The following is a 27,939-nucleotide window of genomic DNA, read 5'->3' on the forward strand; positions in this document are numbered from 1 at the left end:
TAACTTGTAACTTCAGAATAGTGGCGTTAGCTGAACCACCGACGCTCGGCCGCGGGCCGCACTGGCTCTCACCTGAGATACTGAGCTTGTTCATTTTCCACGAAATGAGAAACCTGAGCAAGAATGAAGAGATTTTCATTATCAACTCATTGGTGAGTCAATTGTTTCATTAGCATGTAAGTCATAAGTAGTCTCAGTATCAAAATGACAATCAATTGGTTTCGCCTCGTTTTTGGAGACGGACGAGATCAAATTTAATCTTTTCTTTCTTTAGGTTTGATTCAGTAGCTATAATAATTTTAGAACATAATTTTTAAGAAAAAAAAAAACCGCCTTCCTTTGGGGTTCTGGTGATAAATACTTTCAAATGTTGGATTATGTTATCAATTCGTCTGTATATTTTTTAATGTTTGTTATTCGATATCTCCGTCATTTCTGAACCAATTTTGAAATCTGGATGATTCTGAAGTACTTACAGATGAGAATGATTATCAGAACGGAACTCTAACCAGGGGCGGCTCACTCTTCATCAGCAGTTCCACTGCACCAAATGTCACTGTTCTGGACGTAAGTTCATGCTGTTCTTATAAAAATACCAAAGTCACTATAAGTGTGCCGTTCAGATTTGAGGAGTTCCGTTCTGACCATCATCAGCAATTCCACTGCACCAAATATCACTGTTCTGGACGTAAGTGCATGCTGTTCTTATAAAAATACCAAAGTCACTATAAGTGTGCCGTTCAGATTTGAGGAGTTCCATTATGACCATCATCAGGAGTTCCACTACACCAAATGTCACTGTTCCGTACGTAAATGCATGCTGTTCCTTTAAAAACACAAAAATCACCATATGTATGCCTTTCAGATTTGAGGAGTTCCCTCGATTTCTCCAGGATCCCATCATCAGAACTGGATTCTGAGAAAAATGGGACCAATCTGTATGCATATACATTCAATCAAAAAAAAAATTTTTAAATCGGTCTAGTAACGACGGAGATATCGAGGAACAAACATTAAAAAAAAAAAAAAAAACATACAGACGACTTGATAACCCCTTCCTTTGAGATTTGGAAGGCGGTTTAAAACGGGACTTAATCGCGTAAACACTTACATTGAGTAAACATTAAGTGCCCGAGGTAAGGGCATTTACGTCGGGCCAAATATAAATGTAAGTGTTTACGCGATTAAGTCCCGTTTTGTTCTAAAATTATGAGTGCAAATCGTGTTAGTCTAAATCAATATTCAGTAGCTATCTCAATATTCGTGAGTGTGCACGGAAAAACGTCCCACTTTGTCGATTGCTATAAAGCCGCTTTGTCAGCGTATTCATATAAATATTCAAGTAAATCTCGCCTTATTGGTACCCGACAAAGTGGGACGTTTTACTAAACACACTCACATTTATACTTTATTCATACTCAATATTCTGCAGACAGTTGTAGTGTACGGCATAACAATGCCATTGCAACTTATCCGAAAAATGAGATCCAGATTTTTGAATTCCGAAATTTAAATATTAATATTGTATTGATATGTAATGAGAGCAGTTGACTTATCGTCGATATGTCAAATTAACATTTTACCAGGTAACCCAATCTTGTTTCAGTACGGTGATATCTCCAGCCCCCTCCATTCCATCATCAACTTAGCTGACGAGCTTCGTTCCTCCGACGATACCACCCTCAAAAACCTCTCCTCATCTCTCTCCACGCGCCAACTACTCCGAATAGCCAGCCGCATGGCTTCATACCCTACAGACTCCGCTTACGAAACTGTACAACGAACATTCCTAGCCAAATTCCTACCTAACCTAGCCAGACGAGCCTTAGACGGCGCTTGCACAAGAATCGGAATAGATCCACCTAGAAAATTCGGACTCTTTGGGGGCACAGAGAAAAAAGTCAGCTGCTCCGTCAAAAATGGCGTTCTAACTATTGGAAACACGAGCACGGAAGTCTTCAAAACGAACGCGCTAACCAAAGTACCTGATATATTATTCTACGATGTACCCCAACATGTAAGATTACTCGAATGGCTGCTGCAAGATTTTCTACTCGGAAACCATTTGTTACTAGTAGGTAATCAAGGGGTAGGTAAAAATAAAATCGCTGATAGATTACTACAACTACTAAACAGGCCTAGAGAGTATATACAACTACACAGAGATACGACAGTGCAGTCTTTGACAGTTCAGCCGACGGTTCAAGATGGGATCGTCGTATATGAGGATTCGCCGTTAGTAAAGGCTGTCAAACATGGGCATGTTTTAGTAGTTGATGAGGCGGATAAAGCCCCAACACATGTGACATGTATTCTTAAAACTTTAGTTGAGAATGGAGAGATGATATTGAGCGATGGCAGAAGGATAGTGCCAAAGGATATGATGGAAAGTTCTGGAGGAGATGCGAGCAGTTTTATTCCGGTGCATGATGATTTTAGGATGATAGTGTTGGCGAATCGACCTGGTTTCCCGTTCTTGGGGAATGACTTCTTTGCTGCGTTGGGTAAGTTGATTGTATTCTCAATATTCTCATTGAACTCGAAAATATGTGGAATGAAATAATGCAGTTCTCACTTTCATACTTTTGTACATTTCTACAGATATTTGAAGTCAAAGTAAATGTTCGATGTAACAAAATAAATACTACTAAACTAACTCATCATCCTCCTTGCGTTATCCCGGCATTTGCCACGGCTCATGGGAGCCTGGGGTCCGCTTTGACAACTAATCCCAAGGTTTGGCATATGCACTAGTTTTTACGAAAGCGACTGCCATCTGACCTTCCAACCCGAGGGGTAACTAGGAGTAGGCCTTATTGGAATTAGTCCGGTTTCCTCACGATGTTTTCCTTCACCGAAGAGCGACTGGCAAATATCAAATGACATTTCGCACATAAGTATCATATATGCAGACGTATCTTCTTGTAAAACATTGAAAAAACCCATGTAAGGTTTCCCTTTTTTATGTTTCTTTCTTTCACAAATAAGTTAATAATTACTATTATCCACACAGGTGACCTCTTCTCTTGCCACGCTGTAGACAACCCCTCAATAGAATCCGAATTGGAACTGCTCCGTTCCTACGGCCCTGACGTCCCTCATGACGTCATGAACAAGTTGGTGCAAGCTTTTGCTGTATTGAGAAACATGGCTGACCAGGGACAGTTGACGTACCCTTATTCCACTAGAGAGCTTGTCAACATTGTCAAACATCTGCAGGTATGGGTCAACTGCTATCTCTTTCGTGCGCTATTGCTATCTCTATCATCAGGCTCATGGGAGCCTGGGGTCGTCTTTGACAACTAACTTGCTTTGCCTTTTCAGTGCTATGTAGTATGTTTTTTAGACTATAGGTGTGAGGAATATTGCATCCGCCGCACACAACTAAATCTGTTAGTACGAGGACAAAATATCATCTTCATTTAGTGTTTTCTTCATAGTCAAAGTAAAAATATTCTTTATTCAAATAGGCTTACAATAAGCACTTTTAAATTGTCAACAATGTACAATATTCATCTTATTCTAAATATCAGAGAATTTATTGGTGCAATAAACAATATAAAATTACATTGAATTAATAAAATGATATCAATCTAAATTGTATAAAATATACTATAGTCTAAAAACTTCTAGAATAAATTCTAAATGTGAAAAAAATATTGTATAAAAATACATTGAATTATCAATATCATCATTAATAACCTATATAATTAATTGTTTTTTCTACTTCCGTACTGTTATTCGTGAGTTACAAGGTCGTGCATAGAACTTTAAAACCCTACATAAAAGATGTCAGGACAAGTCTATCTAGTCTATACCCTGAAAGCATTTAGTAGCATTAGCACGATATACTCGTAGCTGTTAAAGTTCTGTAAATACATTGCTACCAACTTAACAAACCAATCACTTCATCGTAGAAAATAAAATATTGTATGAAATACGAGTACATTGTTGGCAACCTCAGAATGTCAGATAAAGCCTGGCATTCGCAGAGTCGAGACTCGTTCGTTTTCTGCTGCGTTCATTGGCTACGCGTCGAATCGCATTCAAATGTATGAGAACTCGATTCAACTCGGCTCGATTCGTCTTAGTGGCCAGGCTTCAAAGAACCATACCATAGACAGTTTTATTTTCATGTTTGCACTCAAACTGCATATTCAAAATGGTAGGCGGTCCACTAGATAACTAAGATGACTGAAAGTAGGTATTTGTTGAATTTATAATTTTCTTTCAAAGTAAGTGCTTGGTCGTAGAAAAAGTATTGTATGCAACGGTGTTTAACCGAGTCAAAAAATGCTCGTGGCGTCTTTATTATCAATTTTCGGCTTCGCCTCAAATTGTTACCCACGCCACTCACCTTTTTTGACCTCTTTTAACCACCAGTTGCATAAAATACTATTTAGCAATACTTGTATCCCACGGTGTTTCATAATTCATGTAGTCTTGTGTTCTATAGTAGGCTTTAGATATCAGTATATGCTTTACATAAATGTTTAAATCGATTAAAAGACAGTTCAGTGATGGCATTAGGAAGTTTGTTATAAAATCTCTATAAACTTTAATCTAGGTTTGGTTGTTGCTAGCATTTATTATTCTTTTAAGTTAAATTAAAAGCTTACCTCTCTTAGGTATGTTGATTAATAATTTAGTGCCTTTTCGCTTCAGAAATACCCATCAGAAGATCTGGCAAGCGCTATTAGCAACGTGTTTGACTTCGATCGCTATAGCAAAGAAATGGCTGACACACTTCTTGAAGTTTTACATGCAAGCGGCCTTCCAACTGAAGGGGTTTTAGAGGGACGCTCTAAAGAGGCGCTAAAGAAAATCCAGATGACTATTGAGAGGACTAGTGGGTAAGTCCTCTCCCCCATTTTAATAAACTGATTGAGAGTCTGGCTGATGAAAGTTGAACCCAGTATTTTTTTAAAACAGCAACTCTGGATGTCATATCATCGATTGTCATCTGTCAGTATGACTGTCACTTTAACGAATTTCGGTAAAAGATAACAGCGAAATCTAAAAATAATAATGAATAACACCATAAGAATTTGTAAAGTAAGTGCTGTAAATAAATTAAGTAGAAATAATAATAAAAAAACCATGTTATCAATGTGTTGCCAGCTCCAATTTTTTTGAATTTGCCACGTTTTTTCGGGATCAACTTTCATTAGCCAGACTCTAAATAGATTTGGCAGATATGCTACTTGAAGTCCTACACTACATGCAAGTGGGAAGATGGCCGAGCGGTTTAGGTACCGGACGGTAAAGGGAGGACGCTGGTTCGATTCCAGCTCGGGACACTTGGAGGCCTTGGTCACTTTTTCTTTGTATAATTATCACATTTATTTCATGTTTAGGTAAAAATATTGGTGCAAAGTAATCTTTAAAAAAAAATACGATAGGTTTTTATTTTTACCATAGAGGAATTAGAAAGGGAAGAGTTGTAACTCCAAACATCATTAAATGCGAGTTATTTGTATAGGCATAGTTAAGTGACATCTAGCGACAATCACGCGTCAATCACGCGTCAACTAGCGTAAATTATCAGTACTGCTACTTGTCAATGGATGTCGCGACGAACGAAGAGTCTAATGCTCACCAATTTTTAGCTAATATTACAATAGTATGAATCAGTATTCTGTTTTCAATTCCTTCTGCTTGTAATATAAGTTGTAAACTGTTCTAATATTATTTTTTTGGCAGAAGAGACACTGTTGCCACCTAGTATCGAGTAGTGGTACTGATAATTCACGCTATTTGACGCGTGATTGTCGCCAGAGGTCACTTAACTATGCCTATACAAATAACTCGCATTTACTAATGTATGGAAGTTACAAGTCTGGTTCAGAAACCAATCTTGCAGAAACTTTTTTCGCATACATTTGATTTGCATAATACTGCCCTGCTAAGCCGAGTGGTGCTATCTCAAAACCAAATGATTTTGAAAATCGAACTGTCGGCTATATATACTTCAGTACTTTCAGTAGCTAAGTTAGCTAAGGATTTTCGTTTGAGATAGCGCTTTTCAGCTTAGGAGGGCAGAATAGTTCTTGGCAGAAGTCACGTTTGGCAGAAACACCTTACGTACCCTTTTCCCTCTATGTTTTTACTGTATCTTTGCTACATGCTATTTTATTTTTAGCAAAGACACCTCATCACCCAAGCACGGTAAAGAAGACCCGGACAACAAGCCCCACGTGGGCGGCAACACATGGGCGGGCGGCTCGGGCGGGCGGGACACGGCGGGGCTGGGCGGCAAGGGCGGGCCCTACCGCCTGGACAAGGGGCACGACGTGCACCAGGTATTGTACTACTGTATTACAGAACTATACAATTGTATTCCGAGATTATACAATAGGCGAGACGACTAATAAATAACCTAACCCCCGACCGCGACATAGTAGACCGATTTTCATGAAACATGGCTAGGAACACTCCCGACTCACTAAGCTTTCAGACAAAGAAAACTAAATCTAAATCGGTTCATCCGTTCGGGAGCTACGATGCCACAGACAGACACACACACAGACAGACAGACAAACAGACAGACAGACAGACACGTCAAACTTATAACACCCCGTCGTTTTTGCGTCGGGGGTTAAAAAAACTATTTAGTCCGTCAGATAGATTATCAAAAAAAATATTCTCACACAATTTCAAGAGATTTGGGTTTTAACATCGAGTAGCCCATAAATTGAGGGCAGCATAGCAAATAATTTTTATTTTTATTTTTTTTATTTATAGCAAATAACCGTCATGTGCCTTGTCGGGCTTTCAGAATATTAATCCATATGGTATTTTAAAAATAGAAACGAATGTTTAATTTTAATTTATCAATTACCTAATATAATCTGTGTTCGAATCCCGGTAAGGGCATTTATTTGTGTGATGAGCACAGATATTTGTTCCTGAGTCGTGGATGTTTTCTATGTATATAAGCATGTATATCATCGCATAGCACCCATAGTACAAGCTTTGCTTAGTTTGGGGCTAAGTTGATCTGTGTAAGGTATCTCGTCCCCAATATTTATTATTATTGTTAATTATTAATTTTCTTTTCCAGCTATCAGACGCAGAAAAAGACGACGTACCGGAACACGTCAAACAGGCGGCTCGCGAGATGAACAGAAAAGCTTTCGAAGAACGGCTGAAGGAGATCAACATCAGCGAATATGACGCTAAATTATATGAGCAGTTCTACAAGGCTGTTCAACCACAGGTCTTTACCTACCTCCAATAATAAATAAATATAAAAAGACGACGTATGTACAGTCAGCTGCAGAGTAAAGTAGACCCCCCTGCATACAAATTTGTATGCAGGGGGGTCTAATTTTCTCTGCAGCTGACTGTACTTGGGTACCTAGCTTATGTCACAATCGTTTCGCTTCGTAGTTAGCTCTCTCTATCGCTCTACTGTAGTGACGCGACAGAGCCAGACTGCGTTTCGATAGCCACGTAGCGACTCACGATTGTTACCGATTTCATACTATTTAAATATGATTTTCAAGCAACGTTATTATACTTTCAGAAACTATAGATGTAGCTATTATAACCTGTAATCCAGGTTAACAGATGTGATAGGTTCATTTTTAACATTTTTTCGGCAGATTTGGAATTTGGATAAAATGTGAAAGAGAGATTTTGCTGAATCTCCCTAAGAAGGAGGCACAATGATCGCAGGCATATGGTTTTTAGTCTTAAAAATGTAATGGATTTATTTTGCCTAAATATAAACATTTAAACGTTTTATTTACAGATTGGCGCTCTTCGCGGAGTCCTGGCAGAGTTGCAGGCAAAGAAGAAAGAACGTCAGTGGAGTAGGCACCAGACGAGTGGGGAGCTAGATGATGGGAAAATTATAGAAGGTATGTCTCAAGAGCCTCTCCTTTCAAACCAGCGACGTGGCTAACTTAATCATAGACAAATCGTCACTACTTTGAAAACGAGTTTTATCTTAAAATCTGACACGCTCGGCCCCTATACAAATAGATGAACTCGTTTCTTCTATCTAAATCTAGTTCCCTGTAAGACCAAATTAAATTATTTCATAGGAAATATTTTAATTTGTGTTTTTTTAGTAGACACACTACTATTATTTAACTATAAAGTGAAATAAATGTCATATACAAAGAAAAAATGACCAAGGCCTCCAAGTGTCCAATGCTGGATTCGAACCAGCGTACTCCGTTATAGCCACGGATGCCTGAACCACTCGGCCAACTGGTCACGGCAGCAAGGGTCGTAATTTTCAAGTATAGGATACAATTCGTCACTACTTTAAAAAAAAAACTTGTATCTTCGTCTGTCAATGAAAAGACAATTGTAGTAAGTATGTATGGAATGCATATAGACTTACTGCGTTTTAACTTTGAGGAACAGCGTGAGATACGAGATTTTTTAAAAGTAGTGACGAATTACCGAAGGCTTATGGCGCCCCCCGGCCATCTTTGAGGTAGAACCGGAACTAGTTTGACCTTCTAACTGAATCAAACCATGTAACATGTAACAGTGTAAGATACGAGATTTTTTCTAATTAGTGAAGATATGCTGAGTGCCATCCATTTTGGATTTAGCTTTTATTACCCAAAATACACTATTTACATTCTAAACTCCTTTTTTTCCATTTAATGTGTGAAACATTTCTTGCACAGGACTAACAGGTGAGCGCGCCATCTACCGGCGGCGCACGGAACAAGAACCGCCGCCGGGCGCGCCCCCAGAGAAGCCCAAACGTCTGCGGCTGGTACTAGATGTCTCTGGAAGCATGTACAGGTAAATTACTGAAACCATAATATACAGCCTGACCAGAAATATATGACTACGCGCCATGTTGAGGAATGTCATTACAACTATTTTCTTCATACTATACTGAACCAAAGACCTATATAACTTCGTAAAGACCGATAAAGTCTAAGAAAAAAACGTACCCCAAAACCATACAGAAAAAGGTACGGTGAGCTAGATGGCGATACACCTTTGGGGAACGCTCAGCTACATGGCGCTAATATTAATATTTGACATTTTAACACATATCAAGCTAACAATATGGGCCAAATTATAATAAATTATATAGTCTACCCGTGACCACGAACATAATGTGATGTTCGAAACGTCGGGCCTAATATAAATGTAAGTGTTTACGCGATTAAGTCCCGTTTTGTTCTAAAATAAAATTATGAGTGCAAATCGTGTTAGTCTAAATCAATATATGGGCCAAATTGTCAAAACTGAGGTTCAAAAGTTTTAAGCTTGTGTCGAGAGATGGCAGTCTATGCACTGTGATTACACATTTTACTTTGACAGTAACTCTCTATAATACTCGATCCTCTTTGCATAGGAACGAGCCAACCGCCAGGACCGATGTTCAGCATTCCCAAAAAAAAACTCAGCTAGACCGGGCGAAACCAAAGTTATAGTCTTCCGACTATAAACTTCCAAAACCAAACCAAAATCATTGTTACAGCCCTACAGGTTGACGACACCTACTTGTCTCAACCATTCAGGTGAACAAACCAAAAAAACAAATGAACCAAAAAACTATGTATGCTTGAATTGGACACACCAATCTGTGCCAACTCTCCCTCAAAATACCATAAAAAACTAACTACGTTGACGACGAGACCCCAAAATCTAAAAAAAAAATTCAAAGTTGCATTCAACCCCTCGCAGGTGTGGTTCTCACCTAACCCTGGCAAAAAAAAATCAAAACCAAAACCATACCTACAACCATTAAATTTGGCTGTAGCTAAACTCAAAAAAAAAAATACAAAACAATTGCATGTCTGTAGTAGGCTAAACAAAACATTACCCTTCTTCCTACGAAGTCGGGTAAAGACGTGGCAAAAAACTCCGTGTGTCGTTCCAACGCCGAAAAATGGCCGTTGGACCCGCCAGCACGATAATTACCCAAAAAAAACCGGCCAAGAGCGTGTCGGGCCACGCTCAGTGTAGGGTTCCGTAGTTTTCCGTGTTTTTCTCAAAAACTACTGAACCTATCGAGTTCAAAACAATTTTCCTAGAAAGTCTTTGTAAAGTTCTACTTTTGTGATTTTTTTCATATTTTTTAAACCTATGGTTCAAAAGTTAGAGGGGGGGGGGGACGCACTTTTTTTCCTTTAGGAGCGATTATTTCCGAAAATATAAATATTATCAAAAAACGATCTTAGTAAACCCTTATTCATTTTTAAATACCTATCCAACAATATATCACACGTTGGCGTTGGAATGAAAAAAAATATCAGCCCCCACTTTACATGTAGGGGGGGTACCCTAATAACACATTTTTTTCCATTTTTTATTTTTGCACTTTGTTGGCGTGATTGATATACATATTGGTACCAAATTTCAGCTTTCTAGTGCAAACGGTTACTGAGATTATCCGCGGACGGACGGACGGACGGACGGACGGACAGACAGACATGGCGAAACTATAAGGGTTCCTAGTTGACTACGGAACCCTAAAAAAGTACCACCAAATCGGTGTACCGCGGTCGATATGGCCCAAAAAAATTGAGAGCCCGAAACAAAAAAAAACAGCCCCTATAAATGGGTGACTGCTGGCTCTCAACACCAAACCGACCAAACTGCGTAGCCACAAATACGCAAAAATGCACAAACCGTGCTCGAGTGTGGTAAGCACCCGATACCCACCTACTACAGAACACCCAATTTGGCCATGTTAAGGACCGCTCAAACCTAAAAGTGAGCCAGGTTGTGTCGCCCCTAACATACATCACGCATATAAAGTATCCATACATCATATCTTCCGTGTTTACCATACCTCACGCATTCATACCTTCCATGCCTCTCTCATACCAAAAAATCGTAGTGGAAGCAGTCACATTCTGTCCACCACTTTCCGAACATGAGTCGTGATTGGATATTCTACCATTAATATCCAACACTCTTCACGAACAACCGCGAAAACGAAACGTAATTGAGTAGGGGAGGGCGTTAACCTCATTAAAAAAAACCTACCAAAAACCATATGTTCACAACCATAACATGCCATACCAAAAAACCGAAATAACCAAAATGAGAAGATTGAATTTGCCTATCCAATCTATCACCCAAAAAAAAACCGAAATACTTTACTCCTACGAGTTTAAGTTACAAAAAAAACAATTAAAAAAAATATTTTGAAAAACCTAGGGTTGAGTGCCAAAAAACAAATCCAATTTACTGTATTGAATTTAAATTATTAGATACTAAAAACCGCAAAGAATTGTGCAATTACCAAATAAAATTGTTACAATTTGTTGTACAATCTGAGTCATAACCAAAATATATGCGCGTTTCCGAACGCACCTTCAAAAAAAACTTGTCTGTCAAGTGTCAACCAAAATAAATTTGAAAAACTACCGTGCTACGGTGCTAAATGAGCGAAAAAATTAAATATCATAGCACTTCGTTCCGAAAATAAACTAAAATACTTTAAAATATGCAAGGAAACATTTATTGTTGCAACCGAAATGAAATTCAACGAAAATCTAAATAAAAAGGCAACATTTTCTATGTTCCAGCGTCCTCTTGACAATAGGCTACTTGCCTCCTAGTCAAATCAGCTTCTTTTTAAGAACTGTCAAAACGAATTTGAACGATTTGCTAATATGGAATTTATATGAAATCGAATTGACTGACGTCACGGTCAACTCAGTTACTTTATATATTTCTACCTGACTTATTAAATAGAAATTGGATTTAAAAATAACTTCTGTCCATGTTTTTCTTATAATTATCTGATGCTTTATTTCGTGCATGGTATAAAATATTTTTCTCAAACATGGTATGAAATATTGATGTTATGTGCCTTATAATTGGCAGCGAAGTATGACGTTGCAGGTGCGGCTAGGACGATTGATAGATAATGGAATTTCATACAAACCTTGCAGGCCAAGGCCGGCAAAGTCTTCTTTTTTAATTTCCAAACACAGATAATGGTGACATAACATCCAGGTATTTAGCCAATTAAAAAAAAAACTATAAGGGGCTTTATAGACGTGCCAACTGCAACTGGTACGGGCCCTAGACAATATTTGATTTTGGGTGCGTTTTCATACAAAAAAATTTTTTTTTCGTTTTTTTTTTCGTTTTTTTTAACTTTTTGTTTTTTTATAAGCGTATACGGGGAATCAAAGGGGAACGAAAATTCGATTATTTTTGCGCTACGACGCACCGTTTAGGAGATACAGCCATCCAAAGTTACTATTTTCAGTAGACTATTTATTTCATACCATGTTTGAGAAAAGCACTATACATACCTCGGCGGGAAATGGGGTTGCCCGCCTCAGACCTATCCAGCCTCGCTTCGCTCGGCCGTCTATATGTCTTCGGCCGACAACTCCCTTTGTCCCGGCCTCTGTAGTAATGTACTATTATTTTAACTACAGTCAAGTTCCCTATAGTCATATGTATATTTCCGGCCTGGCTTTAACTCACTAGGCCAAGTGGTTCACGCATCCGTCCGGTAAACGGGGCATGCTGGTTCGAATCCAGCTCTGGACACTTGGTGACCTTGGTCGATTTGGTCGTTTTCTCTGTGTGTATGTGACACATATCGGTTCATAGTTTTCTTATTTACTACAGAAAACACATTACACAAATCACGATTATATCTTCGCCAAACTGCACAGCAGTTTGTTGGCGAAAAGAGAAACTCTTTTTACATATTTTAAGTAACTTAGGTATAGGTATTGTTAGGAACATTTTGATTTTAATTATGCTACGTTAGTATGTGGCCTTAATGACTAAACTATTTTAAAGATGGTACACGAACTCCTGCACACAGCCGCGAGGCAAAAACTAAAGGAATAAATAAATATTATTAAATGTAGCGACAACGGCGGCGACAAATAGCAACAGCTGTCCGATAAGCGAAGAATGCACGACGTTGCAAGTAAGGACCGTTTAGTTTTTGCGCCGCATATGTGCCACAAAAAACAGTTAACAATCAGCAGAAATAACTGGGTCAGTGCTTAATTCTACCTAAAATAAAAATAATAATTTTTCTCCTCATTATTATTAATGACCTCTTCATGATGATGATGATTTCTGGAAGCGAGAAATATAATATTAGTACGCGTCGTAGATGGGTAGAGAGTAAAATGGATAACTTTATATAATTTCCATTATTTTTCCCATTTATGACTCCTCAACAAAAGGAAATCTAATTAAAAATATTTTTGGAACAAATAATCATAATCATAACCCATGTAATTTTACTTTCAGGTTCAATTCCTACGACGGGCGTCTAGAACGTTCGATGGAGGCCGTCGTACTCCTAACTGAGGCCATGAAGGGTTACGAGACGCGCATCCGATACGATATCTACGCTCACTCTGGTGAAGAAAAAGCATTGGAACTTGTCAGGGTCGACCGCCCGCCTGAGAACGAGAAACAGCGGTTGCAGGTATATGGTTTGGAACAGTCTATCGCAGGGCTCGGAAACCGGTTTTACTTCATACTAAAATACCGGTAGTTTTTCGTTTTTTTTTTGTTCTGGTTTAATTTTTGTCCTTAATGAGACAATCTCATAATTTTGCATAAAACCAGCGTGACTTAGGGGACTGTAACCATGGTAATAACAGGCAAGAAAAAGTTGATTCACCCAAATACAATTGAAGAGTTTTGAATGATTCACGGTTATTTTCATTAGACTTATATTGACCGGGATATAGACCGTGACTACCTTTTTGATTTTTGTCGAGCTCCGGATATTTTGACGCAGTTGCATGCATCATGATCACGGAAAACTGGCGAAGGCGGGTGGATGTCAATGTTGCATAGACAGCGCGCGATCTACCCTCCTTCGCGCGCGTCGGCTGCGTTCACTTTCAGCGTTACTACTGGTCGCATTCACACTCGATGGTCTGTCCAAACACTACACTCACAGTGTCACTACGTTTGTTCAATTCTGACTTCACCGGTTTTTCACACAAACAAATCACTGGATTACATACATTTGATAGTTTGAAGCCATCCTCACGATTGAAATTTTCTCTATATCCCGGTCAATACAACCTGTTTTTATTGAATTCCCTTAACTTTAAGGGAAGGTTCTTTAGACCAAATGCAATTAATTTCTCTATGAAACTAGCGTCTTAACTCTTACGGTTATCGAGTTATTAAAAAAATAAAGATAATTACTGAACACGTGTGTGACAACCTTTACCAATTCCTAATGTTATTTGTTTTGACATGTGCTGTCAATCACTTGACACTAACTTGAATGTTATTCTTAAGGGTCTCTCACACGAATAAATTCATTTATTATGTATGAAAATACTGAAAATTTTGTTTTGCGAATTTTACTAAAAGTGATATACAGGTCGGTTCCTGATAATGAATCTAGCTACGTGTCGAATTTAATGGAAAACAAAAACAACACGGTGTATAAGTCTAATCAAATACAACTTATTCCACAGATCATCAGAACGATGCACGCGCACGCGCAATTTTGCTGGTCGGGCGACAACACCCTGCCGGGCGCACAGCACGCCATCTCCACTCTCGCGGCCGAAAACAACGAGGAGGATTCCGTCGTGCTCATACTATCCGATGCCAACCTTAGGAGGTGACGCTTATTCCACATAGTAGAGCGGCGAGAGGGTCTCGGAAAAAGTTGATGTGACTGGAGAGTATACTGCTGACAAGTGGTATCGTTGTGATCGGTAGACTTTACTGAGTACGAAATAATGACTTGTCACATTCTCAGACTGTGGGGGGGTTAACTATGACGTCACAAAGATCGCGGTCCCGGGATTCAATTTTTTGCCAATTTGTCTAGAACCCCTTATCCAATTTTGAAAAATGAGGTGTCGATTGAAAGCGTATAACATGCTGATTAAGATTTGTTATAAGTGAAAAGTATAGTTTTGTTAGTTATTTTTTAATTAACAATAATGCAAAAAATACTTTTTTTTTACTCTCTTTTTTTATTTTTGTGACTCAAAAAGGCAATGAAAACGGCCACTTAGCTAAAAAATATGTTATATAAATCATTTAGCTACATTATTAAGCTATCTGTTGCTTTTGAAATTTCTACGATCGGATAATAAATAAGCAAACTACAAGCACATACCTGTAGGCGGGGAGTACCGCTTGACGCGCGTTCCCATACATTCGGCGTCTACCAAATTACACCTCGCGCAAAATTCGTTTCAAGCAGATATACCTCTAATCTTATTCATTGTAACCTATCAATATTGGTATCATTTGAAAGTACAATTAAAGTACTTTAAGAAACAATGTCAATCATTTTCTTAAAATCAATAATCGCCAGTCTGCGGTGGTTACAAAGGAAAAAAGTGGGTATGGAATTTGGCTGGTTTCCTAAGGTTTGATACCCTAGACGAGTTTAAAAGGGGAGGTAAAGGTGACATATGGGTTGTTCTCTGGCCTAAAAGCTACACAGAGGGTCAGGGGAGAAAAAACTAGGGTTTAAGTTTAGTTTTAAGTTATTTTTTCTTTTATTTGTTGATTTTATTGTGTTTAATTTTTTTGTAATTTTATCAAGGATACACGTTGGTTTCTTTTGCTGAAAATTCACTTTTTTATGAGAAATGTGATGAATTTCATGGCATTTTTCGATAGAGACTAAAATTAACTTTCAAATAAGGCCACATATACATACTTTTACTTATATAATATTAAGGGTAATACCAAGTAATACCGTTTGAACTCAAACGACTTAGAGGTGCGGTTTTTTGACCCAGTAGGTATTAAAAAGTAATCTTAAAATCAAAACGATTAGACTTCGGTCGTTATACACATTAAATCACTAAAATGAAGTTACCTTTAATGTTTTAGTGATTATAATCATTACTTTTAGCCACTTTTCTCAGAACATAATTATTCGACAGAAGTCAAGATCAAGATAACATTAAGAGCATATTTATTATTAATAATGCGTTATAAACATGAAATAGTTGTTGGGGTACACTTGTTAAGTACATGCAGCTCCTGCAAATACACTCAGTGTCAAAAAAATCACACATCTCAATCGTTTGCGTTGAAGCAGTATTGACCCACATATTAGAGAGCAGGGCGCGCAGGGCACCTCGTAACACTATGTGTGGCACTGAGGAACCAGTGAAGTCAGGTTTATGGATTGCTACACTGCTGTCCCGCTTGCACTACTCCGCCGGGGCTATTTCCCTTAATATTATATAAGTAAAAGTATGACTATGTGGCCTTATTTGAAAGTTAATTTTAGTCTCTATCGGAAAATGCCATGAAATTCATCGATTTTCTCATAAAAAAGGGCATTTTCACAAAAAGAAACCAGCGTGTATTCTTGATAAAATTACAAAAAAATTAAACACAATAAAATCAACAAATAAAAGAAAAAATAACTTAAACCCTAGTTTTTCTTCCCCTGGCCCTCTGTGTAGCTTTCAGGCCAGAGAACGACCCATATTTGTCACCTTTACCTCCCCTTTTAAACTCGTCTAGGGTATCAAACCTAGGGAACCAGTCAAATTGAATCCCCGCTTTTTTTCTTTGTAACCACCGTAGACTGGCGATTATTGATTTTAAGAAAATGGTTGATATTGTTTCTTAAAGGACTTTAATTGTACTTTCAAATGATACAAATATTGATAGGTTACGATGAATAAGATTAGAGGTATATCTGCTTGAAACGAATTTTGCGCGAGGTGTAATTTGGTAGACGCCGAATGTATAGGAACGCGTGTCAAGCGGTACTCCCCGCCTACAGGTATGTGCTTGTAGTTTGCTTATTTATTATCCGATCGTAGAAATTTCAAAAGCAACAGATAGCTTAATAATGTAGCTAAATGATTTGTATAACATATTTTTTAGCTAAGTGGCCGTTTTCATTGCCTTTTTGAGTCACAAAAATAAAAAAGAGAGTAAAAAAAAAGTATTTTTTGCATTATTGTTAATTAAAAAATAACTAACAAAACTATACTTTTCACTTATAACAAATCTTAATCAGCATGTTATACGCTTTCAATCGACACCTCATTTTTCAAAATTGGACAAGGGGTTCTAGACAAATTGGCAAAAAATTGAAACCCGGGACCGCGATCTTTGTGACGTCATAGTTAACCCCCCCACAGTCTGAGAATGTGACAAGTCATTATTTCGTACTCAGTAAAGTTTACCGATCACAACGATACCACTTGTCAGCAGTATACTCTCCAGTCACATCAACTTTAAAACTAGACGACTTTTTTCAATTCCGCCGCCTTACTAACAGATTATCGGGCATTTTCAGAATTTGGGTCCCCCCAATTAGCGTAAGTTGTTAACAAAAATTAACTCGCTGTTTTGTGACGACAATTAAGCATAAAATCTGTTTAAAAATTTACTTTTTTCACATTCTTAATGTAGATTCTGATTTAGCAATGACTAAAGATCGCGCAAAATGGCGATCATGTATGACCCCAAATAGGGAATGTGCCAGGAGAATGATGATGACATTCTGAAAGTAGATTATCACTTAAAGTTTATGTAATTAACACAAAAACAATAGTTTTATTGAAATTTCAGGCTTAATAATTGTCGTCACAAAACTGACAGTGAGTTAATTTTTGTTAACAACTTACGAAACTCTGAAAATGCCCATATACGAACGATGCACGCTCAGTGCTGGTTAGACAACACTACCGGGCAGCACACCATTGTCCACTCTCGCGGCCGAGAGCAACGACGAGGAGAACAAGGACGCCAACCTTAGGAGGTGACTAGGCTTGTGTCGTTCAAGAACTATGAACTGTTAGGAATAAAATCCCATCAATGACCGAAATGAACTGAATCTTTCCGTGCTCTGAGAATCAGTCTTTGCTCATTTAGTTCAGTATAGGATCGGCGAGCGCGAGCGGTTTGAATTGAGAACGAGTGTGCCGATCGAGAGCGAGAGCTACTGAGCAGAGCAACAAAAAACGTCAAGTTTTCATATTGAACTTCGGTGCCTACAACCTTTCGGCCCGGAATGCTATCTGTGGACTATTAGTATCATTTTGACACTATTCGGTCCCATTCATTCTGATCTTTCCGACCGCAGTGGTCGCTGGTCTGGCTGAACTAAATGAGCAAAATACCTAAAAGAGCGAACTAGTTCGTGGGAGCGATTGAACGCGATCGGAGCGCTCCGATCAACGAACGAAACGGCACAAGCCTAGAGGTGACGCTTTTTTAGCGTTTTAGGCACTGGACCCACCAAAAACAAGTAAGCGATGGGCTATCGGCAATAGAAACGAACAAAAGATGTCGGCTCTCGTGTAAATAAAAGAGGCGATGATAGTGCGAGCGAGTTAAGGCGGAAACGCATCATTAAAACGCGACGTTTAAGTTTGTTAGAGCATGGTGCCGCGTCGGATTTTTATAGTGTGATTCTAATCATAGAAAATACTACAATTTGATTCGAATTTTAACAATGTGTTTCGGTTTGTATAGTTCATCGCTGAGCGGTGAATCATAAATCGCTCGCTCTCTCTTTTAACTTGTCTGTGGTCAGCTACAATTTTGCTTGAGAACATCACATATGTTGTCGGGCAAACCAATTTTGCCAGTACGAAGTTGTTTGAGCCGGAACCCAAACATTAACAGTTTAAAAATATTACCATTTTTAATGGATTTTCAATACAATAGGTTTTAGAGTCTAGGACACGTAGCGGGAGAGATTTTGGTTAGAAAAAGAAGGGACGCTGGTGCCGTGCACCTTGCTTTTATAGTGACGCCAAGGGGAAACTGTGGCGCTCCAGTCTTCATTCTTATTGGTCCGGCAGGTCGAGGCGCTGGCCGCTGCTCATTGGATCAGCGGGGTGACCGGAGGTTGGCTGTCCTGGACAGTGTTGCCAGTCATGGCGTTAACAGAAGTCATTTCGGGTCGCTAGCACTTGATCATTTGAATTTATTTGGTTTATTTTCTTATGTTGCAGATACGGCATTCCGCCGGAGCATTTGGGCACCATCTTGATGTCGGAGCCTAAAGTACAGGCGCACGTTATATTCATCGGCAGTCTCGGCGATGAAGCGAACTCGTAAGTAACTTCTGACTTGTGCCACGTAATAGCGGGTCACAACTGGATGAGACTAGCCCAGGACCGGGAAAAGTGGCGTAGTAGAAGAGAGGCCTATGCTCAGCAGTGGGCGATAAAGGGCTGATATGATGATGATGATGATGATAAAATAAGTATACATACTAACATAGCTCTTAAGTGCATACTAACCATAAAACTATGAGTCATTTTTGTTACTCGAAATAAAACTAATTTAATTTAATTTTTTTAATATTTCAGCCTCTTGCGCAAGCTGCCAGTAGGCCACGCCCACGTGTGTATGGACGTCGCGTCGCTACCGCACATCATGCAGCAGATATTTGCTGCCTCGCTCCTGGACAACACCGAATAACTGTTAAACATACCTTCAAGAAACCAACTAAACCAAAATATACCTTGAAGATACTTCACAATCACAGTTTATTATTGGTGTATAGGCACACCTCGGACACTGGCGATCAAATATATGAAAGAGGCGCGTTCCTAGCACACAGTCTAAGCTCGTGTAGGTGAACGCGTACTACGCTTGTATGAGTGGGATATGACAGGTCAACTGGTCGCGTTTTTGACAGGCGGTAACTGTGAGGTAACCGAGAGGGGGTGGGCAGCTTTTTCAGCGGGGAGAAGGAGTGGCCATACTGTACGATAGTACTCTTTATTATACTGTGGTATAGGTGAAAAACTTAAAAAAAATCACGTTGTATGTGTGAGTGACGTGTTCGAATAGAGAACACATATTTAAAATTAGTAACACAAACAGAACACACGCCTATTTGAACACGTCACTCACATATACAACAGGTGATTTTTTAAAGTTTTTCACCCATACCTAACATGAAACGCTACCTCAATTTAACCATATTTGCATATCTATACGTACGTAAGTGTAGTGTAAGCTAACCAATGTTGTATATTTTGTTGTCTTTTATAATGTTGTTTGTTTTATAATATGTGACATTATTAAATCAATTAAAATATTTAAAACACTTTCACTTTTCCTGTAAAGTAGGAAATATACTCTTTATGCTACAAGTAAGTTTTGCTTTTTACTGTTACTGAGCAAATATAAACAAGCTTTGCAAGGTCACGAACAGGTCAAGGACATGGTAATATTATCTGACAACTGATTGTGTGTACAGTCATCGGCATAAATAAGTGATGATTTCTGTACCTTGTCGCTTTAAATTGTTTGACAATTTCGCATGACATTTCAACCAAGACGTTAGTGTGATAAGGTATAAAAATCATCACATATTTATGCCGGTGACTGTAGCATACCTTAACACAGTTTGTTATGGTTTTTTTTTTCTGTTCGAGCCAAGGTGCTCTGGTCAAAGCAGAATAGTACATTGTGCAACAAGGGGAGGAAGTTGAATATTACTAACGAGAGTAAGTTAAATCGCGACGGCTTGCCGGAGCGATTTAAAGACTCGAGTTAGTAATATTCATACTCCCCGAGTTACACACAATGTTTTTCATCACATTTGAGAGAAAAATACAGAGTAAACAGTTATAAGGCAAAACGTTCAACCGGCGGCGTTGCGACCAGTAGTGTATCTTGATTTACATCAGATTATTCATATTAAATCCATTTTTTTTTGATAACAAACACTATTTGAACGAAAACAAACTCGAAAATACTGCGTATAAATTAAATGCAATGTTCAAAAAAGCAGATAAATCATATGATTGAACCAAAATTTCACTTATCTTTCATTCAGTTCAATATTTTGATCTGTTGTACTCTCCGTTGCTAGGCAACGGTGGGTGCCTCGCGTACGCACGCGGTCAAGCGCGAGTAGAGAGCATGTTGTCAGATTATAAATTATAACAATTTATCTCAGTTAAGTTTACGAAATAAATGCAAAACACACTGAGATAATTGTAAAACATAAATAAAATGCATTTTTCATACCTTATAATATCTTTTATAGCTTAATAAACAAATTTTGCTTGTGCAATAAAAATCCTTGGCAGATTGAAACATCCTTTGCCTGAAGTATTGTACGGATTGTATTCATTTTTAAAACTAAATCCATTCCCTTGGGAATAAAATAGTGCATTATGCTTCAGTACACGTAGACGTAATGATACCTTTAAACAGCAAATGTGATGAAAAAGCTTATTATGGTCAGCTGAATTGACACCACTGCATAGATAAGCAAAGCAAAGACAAGTAAATCGTATCTGACTTTACATAGCATAGGTCGTCATCTTCATCTATCCGAAAAGAGCCGACCTCTCATGACGGCCCCTTTTTAACCCCCGACGCAAAAACGACGGGGTTTTATAAGTTTGACGTGTCTGTCTGTCTGTCTGTGGCATCGTAGCTCCCGAACGGATGAACCGATTTAGATTTCGTTTTTAGGGTTCCGTACCTCAAAAGGAAAAAACGGAACCCTTATAGGATCACTTTGTTGTCCGTCTGTCCGTCCGTCCGTCTGTCAAGACCCTTTTTCTCAGGAACGCGTGGAGGTATGAAGCTGAAATTTATATCAATTACTCAGGTCTACTGTCCCTTGAAGCTGTGAAAAAATCAAACTTCTAAGCCAACGCAATCAAAAGATTCAGCCGTTTATGCCGCAAATTTTCGACACTTGCAAGGGAATCAAAACCTACAGGGTGCTTCCCGTGAACTCAGAATCTTGAAATTTGGTACGAAGCAACGTCTTATAGCATAGATAAAGGAAAAATTACGAAAACCATAAATTTTTAGTTACATCACATAATATATTTTTTTTAATAATTTTAACCTTACTACCCATTTCCTCATAAACGCGTAGAGGTATTAAATTGAAATTCATACCAAATACTCAGGTCTATAATACCTTTAAGCTGTAACAAAATCAAACTTCTATGTCAACGCAATCAAAAGAAACAGCAATTTAAGCTGCATATTTTGAAACTCGCAAGTACTCGCAAGGGAATCAAAACCTAAAGGGTACTTCCAGTCGACCTAGAATCTTGAAATTTGGCATGAAGCAACGTTTTATAGCACACATAAAGGAAAAATTCCGAAAACCTTAAATTTTTAGTTACATTACAAAATATATATTTTTTAATAAATATAAACTTATTACTTTTTTCCTCATGAACGCGTAGAGCTATCAAGTTGAAATTCATATCAAATGCAGGTTTGTACGGAACCCTCGGTGCGCGAGTCCGACTCGCACTTGGCCGGTTTTTTTTTGTCTGAAAGCTGAGTTAGTCGGGAGTGTTCTTAGCCATGTTTCATGAAAATCGGTCTACTATGTCGCGGTCGGGGGTTTTTCAAAATTTAAATTTTGTGGTTAGGTTATGGACGGATTTCTTTCGTGCATGACCAATAAAATAGATAACTACCTAAGTTAACAAAATTAAAATTTTGAAAAAACCCCCGACTGCGACATAGTTGACCGGTTTTCATGAAACATGGCTAAGAACACTCCCGACTAACTCAGCTTTCAGACAAAAAACTAAATCTAAATCAGTTCATCCGTTCGGGAGCTACGATGCCACAGACAGACACACACACAGACAGACAGACAGACAGACATACGGACAGACAGACCGACAGACAGACAGATACGTCAAACTTATAACACCCCGTCGTTTTTGCGTCGGGGGTTAAAAACACATGGTCGGTGGTTCAGCCCGTGGCATAATTCCGCAGACAAGAATTAAGATATCAAGTTAAAATTTGTATGAAATTACTTAGCACTCTTGAGGAGAAAATGCAATTTTGCTATTTGTTATCGAATAGCAAAGTAAGCCGTTACGTTACCAGTTGGTAGGCTTGTGTCGTTCACGAACTATGAACTGTTGAAATAAAATCCCATCAATGACCGAAATGAACTGAATCTTTCCGTGCTCTGAGAATCGGTCTTTGCTCATTTAGTTCAGTATAAGATCGTCGAGCGCGAGCGGTTTGGAACGAGAACGAGTGTGTGACTGCGCCGACCGAGAGCGAGAGCTACTTAGCAGAGCTACAAAAAAACGTCAAGTTTTCATATTAAACTTCGGTTACCCCGGAATGTTACTATATCTGTGGACTATTCGTATCATTTTGACACTATTCGGTCTCATTCGTTCTGATCTTTCCGACCGCAGTGGTCGCTGGTCTGGCTGAACTAAATGAGCAAAAGACCTAAAAGAAAAGAGCGAACTAGTTCGTGGGAGCGATTGAACGAGATCGGAGAGCTCCGATCAACGAACGAAACGGCACAAGCCTACCAGTTGGTGTGGTGAAAGTGCAATTTTTCAACACGCACCGCTTTCCATTCCATAGACATCGTAATTATACAAAGAGGATCGAGTATTATAGAGAATGACTGTCAAAGTAAAATGTGTAATCACAGTGCATAGACTGCCATCTCTCGACACAAGCTTAAAACTTTTGAACCTCAGTTTTGACAATTTGGCCCATATTGTTAGCTTGATATGTTTTAAGGGTGCCCTCTATTTCGCCTATCATTAATTCGCATAATTTGAATTCGCAGAACAGATTTGGCATAACATAATTGTTCATAACATTGAATAAGCATAATATTAAAAATGCATAATTCTTATTTCGCATAACAATGAATCTGCATAATTGAAATTTGCATACTATTATTTCGTATAACTTTAATTATCCTAAAATGAATTGCCATACTTACTAACTGTATCAATCAGGGGCTGATTTTCCAATTTCGAGCGCTCGATTTTGAGTGTTTAATTTTATACTAGACAGTATATTATTAAGCATGAAAAAAATAGGGGTAAGTAAGGTACAGCGGGGCAAATCTTGAGTGGGGGGCAAATGTAACTGTGGTCAATCTTCCATGTTTTACAATGTTTGCATTATTAAAAAAAACTGTTTATTTTTAAGAAACATACATGTATTTATGAACTTATCTGCTAATCTTAAATTATAGCCTGACAAGTTTTTATTTGACCCTCGCCGCGTTGCGGATTTTCAGCTGAACTAATTTCTTTTACTGGCAAGGATTACTATTTGACACCCGTTGTCGAAAGCAGGGATGTAACGGAGCTCTGCTTCTGCTTCCGTTTCTGCGGAACTTTCGTTTTGTTTTACACATTCGCTTCTGTTCCGGTTCTGTTATTTTTCAAACGGAAGTTATAGCGGATGTCGGAACCTATAGCGACGGTGGGACATGAGCGGCGTACATCAAAGACCAACAGGTCTATACCTGTCATTCGCTCATCTCTCCGCTTGCCGCGTGCTGCGATACTAAACATCAATCGCTTCATTCCATTGCGCGCCAATATTTGTCCTGTCCACCTAGTTAGTAGCGAGTGAACAACTATTCAGTGGTGCAGGGCTTATCTACGATCCCCTTAGAAGCAAACTGCCGGGAGATAAAGCTGCTAAGCTTTTGTTTATTAAATACAGTTTACTTCTTTTATAATCACTCCATTTAATTTAAAAATTTAATTGTGTGCTAACAATTACACATATAATTTTTACTGGTTAGTTTTGGATTGTATTATAGGTACTACCTACGAGTAAGTTTTCTTTTCGTTTCTAAAACCTTTTACGGCATAATACATACATACATACATACATACATACATACATACAATCACGCCTGTATCCCATAAAGGGGTAGGCAGAACACATGAAACTACTAAAGCATCAGTGCCACTCTTGGCAAATAAGGGGTTGAAAGAAAACGAAACTATGACATTGCAGTGACAGGTTGCCAGCCGGCATAATAAAGGTTTAAAAGGATTCTTATGTGATTTTTAGTGATTACCTAAACAATTAAACATCTTAAAGTTCAAGGTGATTTAAATTTTTGGATTGTAATGAATGATATATGTACTTAAGATAAAATATCAGGTAACTTTTCTTTTCGTTTTTAAAACCTAAGTGGGCCTAAAGGCTGATTACAGGCTGAACAGTAAACACCTAAAAGTTCTAGGTAATTTAAGTAGTTTTGGTTTATGTTATACCTATGTGGTATTTTTTCATTTCGTTTTTAACATCTATAACTTCCGCTTCTGGTTCCGCTTCCGCTTCTGCTTCCGTTAAACTAAATTCAAAACTTCCGCTTCCGCTTCCGGTTCCGTTAAAACCACATCCGTTACATCCCTGATATGGATATCTATCGGAAGCCTAGGTCATCTCATCGCAGATAATTTAATGTTACGAAAAAAGTCTACCGGCAACAATTTGACCGGTAACTAAAACTCTCCTGTTGGAATCACCAAAAATTCGCTTTCCATATATTTTCATTACCTAATTGAACGGTGGATTCGAAGCGTCGCTAATGGACAGGCTGCAGTTTCATAGTAAATAAATGTAGAAGGTGAATTATTGAGATTCGATTCGGTTGAGCACAGCAATTATCTTAACGAGCCTGTACTCGTCGCTTAAGCTAGTCTATCTATTAATCTATTTCCGTATCTTTGTATCTATGCTGCCCTCCGGGGATTTGTCAGGCATTACCAGAGATTGGTACTTGAGAAAAAACTGGTTATTTTGTTTCAGTCGGTAGCTTTGTTTATCCCGTGCCTTATAGTCAAGTGTAAAAATATGGGTGTACACATCTTACTCAAAAATATGTCCTATAGCATCTTAGTCCGGTGTAATAAGACTAAGAGCGTAGTACCATATGTACGAGTATGAGACGATTATTTCGATACGTATTTTTGCACTTGACTGTACATAATTTACAAAATTCCACACTCTCATGGAATCTTTCGGCTGCTCGTGTATCAATATAATGCACGTGCGGTTAAACAAAAACTTTTTAAAACAAATAACTTATTGTCTATCATATAAATCATATTATTTGATTAAAACGAGAATAATCGAGTGAGACTTGCGTATTATTTCTGACGTTTTGGATACGTTACATTAATTCCGTGGTCACGTGGTCTGCTCGTGTTTTAATCAGTTTTAATCAATATAACTATCGTATGTCTTTATTATTAACAGGTTTCTGACTTATCTCACAACATATGGAAAGTATTCTGAGATAGGCTTAGACAGAGAGCCTAGGGCCAAGGATTTGTGTTTGATGTCCCTTGATTCCTTTTTGTACAGGCATGAAACAGCTTTTTGGTGTTCAGATAAATTTGATCATATTATGAAAGAGATGGAAATTCTTCACAAAGTGTAATACCTACTAAATTCAATTAAATCTTGAGGAAACATTATCTTATCTTTATTAAAATGCAGTGGCTCACGTCCGCAGTAAACAGCTCTTATCGGAGTAGGCTGAAAATGAAGACATTGCATTCCCGTTGCTACGCGTGGGTAGCGAGCAAAAGTTTATTAAGAATATTCGCTAGGTGCACGATTTATGCTGCCCTGCCCTTTTGTAGAATTATCTTTAAATCTGAAGAAAGTCAAAATAGTTCCAAAGCCTGCCGTTAGCATTATTTTGTTGTATTGTGGCACACGCACATGGCGATTAAGACCTGGTCCCATTAGTTTAGGTCCTTCGTTGAAGAGTGGATGCCTGACGTCGTGCCACAGTATTCTAACAGATGGCGCTAGCACGTTCTACAACGCGCTTACGGTATTCCGAACACCCCGATCAACTTCGGTCCCCAAAATAACACTTGCCTAGAGAGAGTGATCTCTATTACGTCTCCCAACCTTTCTACATATCGTCACTACTTTTAAAAAAACTTGTATCTCCGTCTGTCAATGAAAAGAAAATTGTAGTAAGTATGTATGGAATGCATATAGACTTACTGCGTTTTAACTTTGAGGAACAGCGTGAGATACGAGATTTTTTAAAAGTAGTGACGATATTTCATGTGATTGACAACTGTCAAAGGATTGCAATAGATGGCGCCGTCACAGCTTGCCCCTGTCTCAAGTTTTGTTCTATGAGATTTAGCTTAGAATCCAGCCGGTGTATCATGCTTCCAATTTTATCACTTATCTTTGTGGATAAAGTATCCGTCACGATTTGGCAAGTCAGTGTGAGAGTAACAGATGTTTTATCCAGGTGGATAAGTGATAAAATTGGAAGCATAATACGCCTGCAGGTCAAAAAATAGCGGACAGAAAACAAGAATTTCACAATGCAAGCCATAACTTATTATTTATCCCAATTTCGTCCAGTGAAAGTAATTTGTTCCTATATTAGTCCACTGAGGCATCGACTCTCGTGCTCGAAGCAATGGGATGACACCTACTTAGAAGTCAGAAAGTAAGGAAATTTATTACGTGCGTGCGCTTCCTGGTTTTCCCGGTTTTCTGACACACTTTGCGAATCTTAATGAAGTTGTACTGCTCTCATTCAAGATTATAAAACAAACATTGAAAATTATTTGCCCGTGTGGTGACGGGTTAAGAATTTCACCACCCCCTTTCTTCCCGTGGGTGTCGTAGATAGAAGTCGACTGTGGGATACGGGTTAAATTGTGGCGTAGGCGAGAGGCTGGCAACCTGTCACTGCAATGTCACAATTTTCGTTTTCTTTCAACCCCTTTTTGCCAAGAGTGGCACTGAAACTTGAGTAGTTCATGTGCTCTGCCTACCCCTTTATGGGATACAGGCGTGATTGTATTGTATGTGTAAAAATTATTTGATTTAATGACTTTGAAAGATATTTTAATTTAAAATCAATAAGCTAATAAAATAAAACGGCTGTATACTTAGATTAGTCAAGAGTGACGTTTTATTGGGGTTCAAAATAAATTAAATAAATGAGATAATTTTACCAATTACTTACCAGTAACATATAATATTTATTTATCGTTAAGTATAATTAAGTGTGTGAAGCGTACGTAGCAAATGGATATCCGTGATCTCTGCCTACTCCCCTGGGAAGCAGACGTGATTGTATGTAAGTATGTATATTAATTAAGCTTTCTATTATAGTCAATAAGTATACCGTAGTTTCTTAGAGGTAAGTATCAGGCCGCGCATGCCGGTCGTTCACGCTCCTTAGCGAAACGCAACGGTCAC

General features: G+C 38.4%; 1 protein-coding gene across 1 annotated transcript in view; it reads left to right on the forward strand.

The window, feature by feature from the left end:
• LOC125230334 (von Willebrand factor A domain-containing protein 8-like) overlaps positions 1–20,063 on the forward strand; it is a 99,245-nt gene extending 79,182 nt beyond the window's left edge. Inside the window, exons 12-24 of the mRNA XM_048135465.1 lie at positions 17–152; positions 1,607–2,504; positions 3,014–3,219; positions 4,666–4,853; positions 6,143–6,302; positions 7,064–7,219; positions 7,757–7,865; positions 8,652–8,772; positions 13,228–13,408; positions 14,424–14,572; positions 18,906–19,007; positions 19,266–19,462; positions 19,700–20,063. Coding sequence (XP_047991422.1) covers positions 17–152; positions 1,607–2,504; positions 3,014–3,219; positions 4,666–4,853; positions 6,143–6,302; positions 7,064–7,219; positions 7,757–7,865; positions 8,652–8,772; positions 13,228–13,408; positions 14,424–14,572; positions 18,906–19,007; positions 19,266–19,377 — 2,518 coding nt within the window. The 3' untranslated portion in view covers positions 19,378–19,462; positions 19,700–20,063. The remainder of the gene's footprint in view (positions 1–16; positions 153–1,606; positions 2,505–3,013; positions 3,220–4,665; positions 4,854–6,142; positions 6,303–7,063; positions 7,220–7,756; positions 7,866–8,651; positions 8,773–13,227; positions 13,409–14,423; positions 14,573–18,905; positions 19,008–19,265; positions 19,463–19,699) is intronic.
• Positions 20,064–27,939: the final 7,876 nt, after the last annotated feature.

This window comes from Leguminivora glycinivorella, chromosome 10 (genome assembly GCF_023078275.1).
Source record: "Leguminivora glycinivorella isolate SPB_JAAS2020 chromosome 10, LegGlyc_1.1, whole genome shotgun sequence".
NCBI lineage: Eukaryota > Metazoa > Arthropoda > Insecta > Lepidoptera > Tortricidae > Leguminivora > Leguminivora glycinivorella.